Consider the following 13250-nt stretch of genomic DNA (forward strand, 5'->3'; position numbering starts at 1 on the left):
AGCAACGAGACAGCGCAAAACACAGACCCAGAAGGAGAGGAGGGCTCCATCAGTCATTAACCCGTACTATTGGGCACCAGGGCATTTTCATGAATACAACATACCAACTCAGGGCTTGCTGCTTTGTCTCAATACAGACAGGCTTTGTTCCGGCAACAAGATGCTCAATCCCCCCCAGTGCTGCAGCACTTTGATGAGAAACGACAACAGAAGAAAGTGACAAAACTGCAGGAGAGGCGTAAGCAGGCACCTTCCCCAACAACTCTGCAAGCCCAACACTTAGCATGCCTACCAAGTGCTGGGGAGTGAACCTGATGAAAGCATCCCAGGGCTTACTCTGCACCCACCAAGGAGACCACCAAGGAGATGAGCTCATGCACAAACTTCAGTCTTGGCTGTGCACCTGACCTGTGGTACATTGCCCAGTTACCAGAGCCCAGAAAGCAGCATCAGTGCAGCACACTCTGCCTCTGCCCTTCATTGCTTTGGGGTGGGAAGCAAAGAGGAAGGTGTGGGAGCAGACGTGCACTTGCAAACAAGCAGAGCAAGTCATAAGTACTGCCCTAGAAAAGTCATCCTCACCTCATTAAGAAGCTTCAGCAAAATAGACGGACACTTCCCTGAGACATGATGTAATGAATCAGTGGACAAATGGGAGCGAGCTCAGGGTCAGACCCTGCCTGAAAACAGGCACGGTGTTTAAGTGCCATGATTTACAACCAGCATCATGTTTCCCCCAAGCAAGCAGCAAACAGAACTCGGGTGGAGAATCAGCTCCTGACGCCTGCAGCTGGCACAGCTCGGCTGGGCACAGGCCAGGGGCACACAGCTGGGCACAGCACAATGCTGGGGTGGCTCTGCCAGTCCCCAGCCCCACTGCTGGTGGCAGGGTCGGTCCCACCTCCGTCGCACCCAGGATGACTCACCTCCAGGAACGCCGGGGGCTGGAGCAAAACCCAGCATTAAGGCGGCACTGGGTGTGCATGGTGACAAAAGGGGGTAGCTCCTACTGTGAATCACTGTCCTGCAAAGGCTGATCTTTCAGACACCCCAGGCATGTCCTCGGTGAGGTACGCTATCATGTCCCAGACTCATTTCAGATGACATTACTGTTCATTTCTTCACTCAGACTTGACAGCATTTTCTGCTCTGTAATTTTACTCCCACGGCTCTTGACCAGAGATACTGACCCCAAGGACCACACAGCCATTTCAGCTTTCAGTTCTTTGCCATTCTGTCTCCCTTGGCTCCCTTCAGGAGGCAGTTCCATAGGAAGGTCACCACAGCTCTGCTCTGCACCTGCCCAGCACCTCGCACATCCTTCCAGGTCACGAGGGGGCAGAGACCGAAGTCCCACCCCTGCTGGCAGTCACCACAGCAGCAGGCCTTCATGCTGGAGCCTGAATGTTGCTTGCCAGAGACCCCCGCACCCCTCCCAGACTCAGTGTAATGCCACGGGTTGGGGCCTGGTCTGCTCTGGCGGCGCTGAGGGAGCAGGGTGGGCTACACAAGCAGCCCTCCCATACGGGTAATGGTGGCACGTCCACCTGCTGAGCCACCGCAACACAGCCCTTGTGCTCGGCACAGCACAGCACAGCCTGGTGGCACCGCAGGGCCGGCACACAGCGCTGACACGGGGCCTGCAGCGCACGCAGCCTGGGGTAACCTCAGCCTGGTGCCTGTCCTGTGCATGCAGGGAAACAAAAGGGCCACATCTGCAGTGCTTTAAAACCGAAGGATTGTGTTTCTAGTTTTTCCTTCAGAGAAGGAAAATTCAACATTTGTATAGCAGTGAAAAAAAAATACAAAGGATGAAGTTTGCGTTGATACCAAAGAGGTATTCAGATGAGAATAGACCCTAAGGGAATGTTCTGACTGTACCTGCGGGATGGGCATGTGTGACCTTTGGAAGGCAGATGAAGGCTTCCAAGGCGCAGCTCTGGGCTGTGTGAACCCCACGAGGAGCAGGGCAGCACTGAGCTGTGCTGACTGCAGTGGGGATCGGCGGCACAGCAGGGAATGAGCACTGCTCCGCCTGTGACACCAGCACACCCCTGGACTTCCTTCTCCCGTCTGTCGGCTGCTTGTCTTCACGAGCCTTCGTTCCAGCGCTGAGCAGCTCAGACAGTGGGAAAGCGATGCCAAAGCAGGCAGGGGCACGGCGGGCAGTGGGGGCTGAGCCCTGGGGCAGTGGTCCCACACACCACCACGCCTCGTGCCCCCAGCGCCGCTCCTCCCCACAGGACCCCCGCCCAACCCCCGACTTCAAAAGCAAAGATGGATGCGCTTTGATGTCCTCACAGCAGTGAAGTGAAAACCACGCATTTCCCACAACCTCAGCTCTTTAATCCTTGGCAAAAAAAAAAAGAAAAAGCAACTGATTCAGAGTATGTATGGAAGCTCAGAAGCTCAGATAAAAGGAAACCTCGGGGAGAATGATCTGCCGTTCTGCCTCCTGGCTCGAACTGAAAAGACTTAACCCAGGAAAGGTCAGCTTCTCAAAGGGAGATGTCAAGGCACCTCCCATGCAACTGATGTCTCCAAGGCTTCCAAGCCTCACAGCGCCTTTCAAGAGGCCGCCCAGCACTCACACTGAGCTTCCCATTAGCACAGCAGCTCCTAACTCGGACCCAGTGCTGAAATCCCCCCCAGGCTGCTGCTCCTCCGGTCACTGCCCAGTGAAACTGCAGCAGCCTGCCCTGTGTCAGAAGTAGGGCTGCGCTACAGGACAGACACAGCACTCCTATTAAACTGTACATTAAATAATATGATCCCTGATATGTATGGAAAATATTAGAAATTTGACAATTTGAGCAAGGAATTGAGCACGACCTTTAGTTGATTAATAGCATCTTAATGATGATTAAGATTTTCTGTAGGATACAAAAAGGGGCTGTTTTCTGCAGGCAGCTCAGCTAGGGTCCCTCCGGTCTCCACTTCTGCTTCGCCTGCTGATTCCAAATAACAGCTCTCATATAGGTAGTACCACATTTTCCATCATTAAATGTGAGTTTTAAATGACCTTGTAAATGTAAAAAGCTTTTCTCAGCATCAAAGGAAATTTATCATATTGACATAATTATCCAGAAAGATGACAGATGAATCATTTCAGCATTTTGTTGAAATGATATACAGTTCTGATGGCTGAAAGACTGTGATGCTGTAAACTTCATCTTTCTTTAACATAAACAGAAACCAAAGCCACAGTGATGCTCTCTTCAAAGTCAGGAAGGCCCTGCCCTGAGACACCAACATTTCTCCTCCTTTTCTCCTTCTCAGTACAAGTAATTCTCCAGCACACACAGTGCTGCTGCGCACCAGAATCAACCCCCTTCTCCAGAAAACTCACATCTGGAAGGATGAGCCTCCTCGTATGACCTCAAAAGAAGCATTAGCTGCTATTTTTTAGTAAGGTTTTGGTTTAGGTTTTTTGTCCTAGGCAACGAGCAGAAGCCATAACACTGACATTTCCTATTGCTGTCAGAAACACCTGCTGCCTGCCTTATCCCTACAGCACTGCCCAAAGGAAGGACCTCATTCTCCACTTCCCCACTAACCTCAGAAATCTGATATTACTCTCCTTCTAGCTTTTCCTTCCTTGCTCAAGAGTTACGAGTGCAAATGTGGGCGACTGTTTAAAACCCACCCTCTCCCTGACTTGCACTGCACTCGGCATCACTTTTCATTAGCCCTCCTCCCGTGGGATTCACAAGTAAGGCAGGCAGGGATCTGTGTGGGCAGACTCTGCCCCGAGCACGCCAGAACGATGCAATAGATACCTCCATTAACTGGGGCTGCGACGAAACATCTTCATTAGCAAGCAGTGCTACCAAAGTGCTGCTGCTCACACGTCTGTTCTCCCAGCTGCAAGCAGAGCTGGACGGCACCTCATCAGGACTGCGGTTGCACTTCGTACTCCTACTGGTTCTCAAGACTGACTATCAGGACTCCACAGATTTTAAGTATTTTTAAAGAAGTTCCGAGCAATTGGTGAAAATGTGGGCTCTCTGCCAAAACACATCCCATAGACCTCCTGAGCAGCTTCTGCCTGTGTGGGTTCCAAGCAGCCAGGCTCCAGGCAGGACGGGCGGCTCACGTGCGCGCTGCTCGCTGTGCCACTGCCATGCACTGCAGCCAGGAGCAGCACAGCCCAGTCCTGGGCCCCTACCCTCACTGATCAGAGCATCAGAGCCAGACTGGGAGAAGCCAGCCCAGATGACCAGACCAGAAGGAAATGAGGGGATAAAGCTTTCTTCTGATCATTCAGCTTGTGTTCAAGATTATTTCAGCAGTGCAGGGAGATACGAAGGCACTTGCACTCACCTTTAAGCAGTTTGTGCTATTTTACAAGTTTAATGTTCCATGTTTTGCCCATCTTCAAAGGTGCATTTCCTTGCCCCAGTGTCAGTCAGTCCTAGCACAAACCCCACACTAGTAGCCATTGCATGAGATGATTATGACAACCAAACTCAGCAACTGTCATGAACCACAACCAGGGCTATTGCTCCCATGGCTCCTGTCCAGTCTCTCGGGTGCAGATGTCTCATCTAAAGAGAAGGGCACAGCTACTGCTGGGACACAGTAGAATGCAGGTGACAAAATAACTGTGAAACAGTAACAACACAATGAAGTCTCATACACGCATACTCAGCTTTCACTGCAAATAAACAGTGTAAAATGCTGTGATAAAAGCAGCAAATACAGTCAGTGAAATAGGGAACGAAAATGAATATAAACCAGCAAATCAAACTAATTGACTTCCCGAGCTATCCAGCTCTTTGATCATCCTCTCCCACCTTCTCCCACATACTTGGCAAAAAGAACCTTATTTAAAAAACAAAAAAATCAACAAAAACTCTTAGGCAGAATTGATTTCTGAGTGGGAGAGCTGCCCGAGGCTGCACTGAGCCCTTCTGCCTGCACCGTGTCGGCCCTGCCAGCCCCCCAGCACCGCTTCCAGCTCCTTCTGCCCTACTGCCTGCTCTCACTAACAACAAACGTCCTCAGGAAGCAGAAAACATAACAAATACCTGCCATAAAATGGCCAGAATTGTGCGGTATTGTAAAATACAGCTGTTTCACCACGATGCCAAGAGTTAAAGCAATGCCTCATGGCAAAAAAGTACTTTCCTTTAGGCATTTTTCCTGTGTTTTCACTCAGCAGCCACCATCCCACAATAGAAATAATTAATTTCAGCAACAATACCGTTTCAATAAGCTGAAGTACTCAACAGCAATTACCCGATGAAATGCCGGAGGAACGAGCCGAGTGTCCAAGCCTACCTTGCCAAAGCTTCCCTTCCCAATCGCCCGGAGAATCTGGAAGTGGTCAAAGTTCACTACAAGATAAAGAAAAAAAGAATTTAAATTTGTAAGTGCTTTATTGCAAAGAGCTCATACTGAAAAAGAAGGTTGGGAGACAAGTGAGGAGCATTGGTTGAGCCGTACTGAAAATCACCGCCTTGCCTTACATGGAAGATGCAGAGCAGCGCTCGCTTTTCTTTCAGTGGTCTGTTTTTACCTGCTTGAAGTTGCTAACAAACACTGTGTGACAGCTTGCTAAGCAAACCCATGGCAATGTGGAGGGGTCTCACAGAAGCAGCACAAATGGGTTGAGCTCAGAAAGGAGGACAGGGCCAGGACATCAGCACAGAGCCAGCTCTCACTACCCTCCTTCCCCCTGCTCCCCACGTTCCTCCTGTGCACATTCAGTTGGTGCTTTATTTGTGCTTTCCAAAGGACAACAATTAGCAGATGGGCACTGACTTCCACTCTCCTCACGTGCAAACCCACCTGCAGCAGATCTGCTACTTGTTCCATAGCCGCAGCGAGGAGCCACGACAGAGAGGACAAGGTGGACATAACGTCCACTTACTGCCTTTGTCAGCAATTTGCAAACAAAACCACTTCCTCTAACCCGTTGCTGTGATCTGATCTAATGCTGGTCTTATGTTAAATGGTCTTATGTTAAATAAAAAATGCCTACTGGTACCAAGAGTGAGGCAACTCCCAGTGCAATATAACCAGAGCGCCTCGCAGACAAATGAAGGAAGAAATACTGCCACAAAAGCCCATACATACCAGTCCTGTGCACAAACTGCCTCCTCATACCCTGGTAGCTGTGTCCCCCCCGTGACCCTGCCCTGCCATCCCACCCACCACCCCTGAGACCCTGCCCTGCTGAAGGAGCCTCTGCTCCACCGCCTCCCCCTCCAGGAGCGCTGCAGGGTGGGACAGGGAGGCAGCAGCTGCGGGGCTTCCAGCAGGAGTGACACACGGATGGGAAGAGAGCACTGAACAGAGAGCAGAGCAAAAATCACACAGGAAGAGTGGGAGCAAAGAATTCACCATAAATATTCAGAGTCCCACTCCCATACCTCCAGTAAATGCACATCTGTCATCTCAGAGGATGAATCAAAAGCCTACACATGCCCGCGGAGTTCCTATCATCCTTTTCTGCTCGGCTTATATCCAAAATATTGTTATTGCCACTTCTGTGGGACATTTTCTGCAGAAGAACTCTGACAATGTTGCCAAATGAAATGGAAAACAGCACGCCGGCCAGCTGCCTACACAGCCCCCCACCGGCAGCTCCACCAAGGGCAGCGTGGGAGGCACACAGCAGCGGGGCTGCCCCGTCCTTCCCACAGCCCCCAGCACACAGAAGCCATCTCCCCACCTCCGCCACCCCTCGGCAACGAGCAGCTGCCCCAGCAGGGCTCAGCGGTGCTGGGTTTGGAAGCCGTGAGATGTGGGCAGGGGCACCGGGGGGCAGAACGGGGGCTGCTCACTGCGGGACCGCAGCCCGGGGCAGCAGCAGGCTGCAGCCACACAGCACGCACTGAGCCTCTCCAAGCAGCACACAGCCAGGCCACAAGCTGCTAGTGGCACCCAATGCTGAAATCCAGCCTCCTAGCACGCAGTGCTGAAGCACGGTAGGCAACAGATCCCACACGCAAGCAAATCCACGAACCGAACCAAGAAATACTCAGAGGACACCGGAGTACAGTGGTCGTGCACCAGTGCTCACATTGCATGAGCCCCACAGGACAGCCTGACAATTCTTCAAAACGGTGTTTGGAATACTGTGCAGAAGAGCATTGCTGCTTAGAAAACAAAACCCCAACTGTCACTTTCACGTATCCATGACTACAGCTGATCCAGATTAAGCTCCAGTTGGTAGTCAAGGAATAAATCGAGGTATGAACATTTTCAGGCCTCTGAGCCTGTCAGCAAATATGTCCCTGTGAATAAATTGAATACAGCTCTGCTGATCTGAAGTGCGTTCCAGTCCCATTATTTTCTTCAGGAATTAGCAAGCGATCCCAGTAAGGAAAAAGCAAACCTCAACATTTGAGGGAGGAAAGCACAGGAGCAGCACGTTGCAAATGTTTCTGAGATTGTTGCTGTTTATTCTGTACCTCTTTATGAAATACCCGAAAGTACGACAAGACAAAAAGCACTGTAAAACTTCACACTCAGCACACCCCGTGCGAGCCCAACATCAGGGCCTGGTGCCCTTCCTAGGAAAGCAATGACTGCAGCTAGCAGACCTGCAGCCAGCATCCTCATGACAGAGGAAAACAGAAAATTAAACATCACATCTTCAGGGCAGAGCCAATCTGTCACTGCTTATCTGCATGTTTTCCAGCTTCAACAATAAAACTGGGGAAGACTGAGCCCCAAAAATGACTCTCGGCAGTGCTAGAGACATCACACTGTATACAGACATAGCTTTCTTTTAACAGCAAAGCTGTAGGACCAGCACAGCACTATTAACTTTATCAATGCATTTCTATACGTTGGCATAATTCATAGTGTTTGTCTACCTATTATATTACTGCAACCTAGCTCTGGGAGAAAACACCACAGTAATTGATGCAGAAACATTAACGCGTGGCCGCAGGAACCACAGAGCTTGCTGCCACGGCATGCCAAGAGCTTCAGCCCACAGCCAGGAGCTCACATCAGCCCATGTCCTACGGGCAGAGGGAAGGGCCCTCCTCACTGCAGTCAGAGGGCAGCAAGGGGCACTGCAGAGAGGTGGGAATGTCCTGAGAGCCCCGAGACACAGAGGGGTCAGCAGATGTTGGGCAGATCTCAGGGCAAGGGCTTCAGGCAGATGGGGAAGGAACACAAAGACCTGTAGTAAGGAAGGCAAGCACCTCAGTGCAGATGGAGACCCACGGGAAGCTCCCAAATGAAAGGTAAGCCTGCTGAGAGGGGCGGGAGAGAGAAGCAGGACAGCAGGAGGGATGGGGAGGGCTTGGTATGAAAAGCTGTCAGAAGGGAGGATAAAACTGAACGAGTTGGAAAGATTGGGAAAACCAACAGTAGGAATTGAGGTTAGATGTGGGGGGGAAACACAGAGGGATTTGGTGGAGAGACGGCAGCGCAGTGCAGCGCAGCAGGGAGCAGTGCCAGCCCCTGCAGCCCCTCTGCCCACTGCAGCAGCTCCATGGGGGCTGCAGGGCACAAAGCCCATGGCAGGGCACAGCGCCCGGCATGCAGGGCTGCTCCACTTATCCACGTCCATAGAGGAGATTACATGGGGGAGAAAGATGGAAATCTGAATAGTTGGCTGTCAGGAAACCCAAGGGAGCATTAACTACCCAGGAATTCAGGGAATGCTGGTAGATAATGAAGGAAATTAAAGGTATAATACAAGCCCAGTGCTAGAAATGAATGTGTTTAGAAACTGAGGATTCAAACATACCATTAGGAAGCAGTTCTGAAATCATCTAAAACCAGTAAATCACTGCATGATGAAAAATGAGTCCCTGACTCTGTAAGGAATCAAATATACCATACAAACCAACTGCAAAGACACCTCAGGAAGACTGGATCATTGATATTGGCCACGAACCCTTCCTAATTAGTGAAGAAATACTGTTTATTTTGGCTAGGATGCTTCCCAAACATGCGCCAGTGTATTACATTCATCTGCTTCTGCACTAAGTTCAGGAGGCACTGGAGACAATTGCAAACAACACAGCACCTTCTTTGTGGTATCCCATATCCTTTGCCAGTGCTAATTCTGCTGGATTAATTAAAGTACTTGGTGCCAATAACCCCAAGAGGTAAGCTGACTGTTCCTTAGCACCCAGCCTGGGGGTGCAGAGGGCTGGATGAGCTCCTGGTGGTGCTGGCCAGAAGCAGACCCACAGCACACGTTCCCTGCACACACAGGGCCAGGCTGAGCTGCACAGCACTGATGGCACCCCCAGCCCTGCAGCACAGCACATCCCCAAGGCCTGCAGCACTCACTGCTGCGCCCAGGTGCCCAGTACAGACTGAAATGAGCAACCACGGGGCCAACACAAAAGACGTTCTGTTTCTCAGTGCTCAGTGAAAGTCACTGCAGAAGGGTACTGCTTCTCAGCAAATCTCTTGCTGATCCTGGCAACTGGCCTGTGCTAGGCTGGTATGGCTCGCTACACAGCTTCCAAGCAACACCAACTCAAGACTGTCCTTAGATGCTGCTCCCCAAAGGAAGGGAAAACTGGATTCATCTGTTACCCATGTAAGCGTGGTGTGATAAATTAGGCTGCCCCAACCAAACCAAACCAGCCTGAAGGTGGCAGGGAGCATCCCATGCAGGGCTGTGCCTGGGGATGCTCTGCACTCATTGCTCTCTCTGGGTTTGCTCCAGACCTGCTGGGCTCTGCTACCAAACCTGAGCCTTCAGAGGCCTTCCCCTGTGCTCCCCCACCACACCGCTGACAGCACAACCAAGGAGAGCACCTGATGGCTGCAGAGGCACTTCCTCCAGGCAGGCAGTGTGCAAGGGAAGATGCAGTGATTTGTAGAAACTGCTTAGCACGTTTCTACAGCTTGCATCTGAAGTGCTATTTTCTCTGTTAGATGCTGCTGGAGATATGCATTTGTCTGCGTATTAAACACACTGTTTCAGGTCTACATACAGAGTAACTATTCTTAAAGATGATGATCACAGCAACAAAGCCAACACTAACCACTCACTTGGAAGAGAAGAGTGCTGCTTCCACCATGAGAGCTGGTTGCATGTGTGGCCAAAGTAAGGATGGACCAGTTGAGCTGGCTGTGTTCCTGCTGCTGCTGGGCACCGAGTTGCTGCCAGCCTCACTGGGAACCTGTCACCCTGCCAGTGCACCAAGGCTGCAGGAGGGCAGAGCTGATGCCGTTTGATCACCACTGTCGTATCTGGGCTGGAGGACTCTGGAGGCCTGTGAGGCACAACAGGAGCTTTTATTCCAGCTCCTTGTATGTGTCACTGCAACAAACCTGAAATCTGTTTCCTGGGGCGGACGCACGTTTCAGAAACTCATGCTGAAGGACATCCGGGCTTGGATGCACGAGGACTCTGAAAGGGAAGGTTATGTGGCAGAGAAAACAACTGCCTTCACAGCAGCAGCTCTGGAGGCCTCGGTGAGCATGAGACAGAGCAAGCAAGCTGGACCTGCGGGGACGAGCCGCCCTGCTCAGAGGCACTGCCCTGGCCTGGTGTGGGTCAGGACAGCAGGAGGATGGAGCAGGAGTTGCTGTGCTGCAGCTCTGATGCGCTCCTTCCCGCACAGCTGCTGTCAGCACAGGCCGGTGCTGCAGGGTAATCACTGCTTCTTGCTCCACAGCACCAGTAATTATTTTTCTTCATCTCTCCCTGCTATTTCTCCCAGAATAGAACAAAAGGATCAGGAAGGTTATTTGAGCCATTAAATCCCAGGGCGGTTCCATTATAATTACCAAGTTTGGTTGTTCCAGCCACAAAGGGAAAAAAGAAGGAACAAAACATCTCTTGGCACAGCCCCCTGCACACCCTGCTCCCCACATGGCTCTGCTGGCACCCACCGCCCTCCAGACCCCACTGCCCACCACGTCCATCCGCTGGGCTCCCTACAAGCCCAAATGGGGCAGAAGAGAAAGCCTCCTCACCACTCATACCTTTCCCTTTCTGTCTGTGCAGTTTCTGTACAGTCGATGCCAGCCTGGCAGGGCAGAACATGGGGCACGAGGGGCCCCCAGCACACATCCAGCCCTGGGTGAATGTCACACACATGGCAAAAGCTGCCACTGAAATGCACGCAGCCCTCCTTCATTGAGGGCTCTGCATTTCACACTGCAAAACAAATCTAACTAAAATCCAGCTCAATCTCCACACTTTGTCTAATGGGCAGATTGGATGCAGCCTCCAGCTCAGGAAATTGTGTTTCAAGTAACAAAAATTGATTTATCAAAAAGGAATGGCTTTATAGCACGTTTATAGCAATATAACACCAGCAATAAGCATCTGCTGTATGTTACTTAACGCTTCTGCAACATATGCTATAAAAGACAAATGGATGGATGGATGGATGGATGGATGGATGGATGGCTGTGGGTGCCTCACACCACACCCAGGCTGCACTGTGCTCAGTGCTGGGCTGCACCTCTGACCCTCACTAAGACCAAGCAGTTTTAGATAAATTTATTCCAACAGAAATTGCAAACCTGTTTACACCACAACACTGAATCCCCTTTCTCAGTTTAATTTCATTTTTCACTGCATGTAGGGATGTGGCAAAGCATGCTGCAGGGCCACCTCCTGCCCTGGGGCCACAGCGCAGAGCGTTCCACCCCAGTGGAGTTTGACAGGGAGCACTGACATTTAAAAAAAAAAAAAAAAAAAGGAATCTTAAAGGAATGAGTCTTGAAAACTTGGCCGAACGCAAAGTTTAGGGCAATTTGCTACCTCCATTCCAAACTGAAAGCTGATGATGCACGCTGCGCAGCCACTGCTCACACCATGCTTTGCTCCTGGGGCACGGCTGGTGACAAACCCAGGTTAAGGCAGTCATAAGAGGATGCAGACACCTTGTATCAGAAATCAAACCCAGACAGTGAAGAAATACACTGTGTGCAGGAAGAAACTTTGCCACTGTGACAAAGCAGCTGCAGCGCTCCCAGCTCCGGGCTACGCAGCATGCCAGCAGGGCTCATGATGAAGCATAAAGCATGAGGAGCAAGACAAAGGGAACGCTAACAACATTTGTAATAAAATTGTGGATGTTTTAAGCTCAAGAATCATTTCCGAAATTAAATCAAGAGATGGAGAAGCGTAAATCCGCCTGGATGAGCCTCAGCCCCTGCGGCAGCTGCAGCACTGGAGCCGTACACACATGGGTGTTTGTGCCCTGACCTCTGCTCTGCAGCCTGGAGCTCCCTTCTATTTCAGGATCAGCCATAAGATCAGAGAACACACTCCGGCTGGGGCTGTGCCCAAGGCACTGCTCTGAGCTCATCTTCATCTCCATGGAAGTTACTGCGACAATTAGCACTACAAATCAATATCTATCAATGATGCATCTTCTTACCGTCCCTTGGGGTCATGAATTTGATGCAGATGTGAGAGCTTGCTTTCTTGCCTAAAATCTGAGGGACACAGCAGGCTGATGAGGTTTGTGCTGATAAAATCTGACATGGGGGAAAAGAAAAAAAATCTGTTCAGACAAAGTCTGCATGAACACATTTGAGTCCAGAGGATCCATCTTTATGAGTGACTCCACAGCACAACGTGATTGTTACCTCTGTGCTCCAGCACTGAGCCCTGCCAGCACTTCAGGTCAGCCGCAGCTTCCCCCTCTCCTGTCTGCGTGCTCTGCAAAGCCAGGAATGGTGCTGGCCGTCACAAAGTGCTGCTGAAAGCTCCCCACAGCCCATCAGCCCCAGCAAAAACACCAGGGTCACCTTCTCCCATAGGTGGGCTTTCTTACAGCCTGTTTCCATGAGTCAGCTTCAGGCACCCAGCAATATTCACACCAGGCAGCCAAACAACCTGTCCTTTTCCAGGTTTTACCTTCCTAACACTTTCCCTACCTTTTTACTGTTCCTCACACAAACTCAACTTTCATTTCAGTCTACTTTCATTTTCGATGACACCAGGACTAAAATACAACTCAAACCATCTCAATCTGGAGCAAGCTTACACAGCAGCAGCATCTCACTCTTACTGCTCAAGTACATTCCAATCATTTCCTGAAAACACGGTAAGAGCTGGGGCTGCACATCTGAGCTCCCACTGCCCCGTGCCTGGCCCTCACGCTGCCCTCCCAGAGTGATGCCCCTCCAAAGCCTCCAGCAAGGTACTCAGGGTGCAATGGAAGTAAAGGTCCGGACCATTTGCAGGCACAGAGGGGCAGTTCCCACCACCCACAGCAGTGCAGTAGGACACCAGCCTTGCTGCTTGGCTCCTCATCCAAAATGGAGCTGCAACCCCCCGCAACCTCTCACATGTC

At 50.9% G+C, this 13250-nt stretch overlaps 1 protein-coding gene across 2 annotated transcripts in view; it reads right to left on the reverse strand.

Moving 5' to 3' along the window:
* STK32C (serine/threonine kinase 32C) overlaps positions 1 to 13250 on the reverse strand; it is a 60072-nt gene that overhangs the window by 22185 nt on the left and 24637 nt on the right. Inside the window, exon 2 of one of the 2 annotated variants that reach the window (XM_031597294.2) lies at positions 5284 to 5339. The exons of the other annotated variant lie outside the window; for it this stretch is intronic. Coding sequence (XP_031453154.1) covers positions 5284 to 5339 — 56 coding nt within the window. The remainder of the gene's footprint in view (positions 1 to 5283; positions 5340 to 13250) is intronic. 2 annotated transcript variants of the gene reach the window in all.

The sequence above is a fragment of the Phasianus colchicus genome, chromosome 8, assembly GCF_987193195.1.
Source record: "Phasianus colchicus chromosome 8, bPhaCol1.hap1.1, whole genome shotgun sequence".
In the NCBI taxonomy this organism is placed as follows: Eukaryota; Metazoa; Chordata; class Aves; order Galliformes; family Phasianidae; genus Phasianus; species Phasianus colchicus.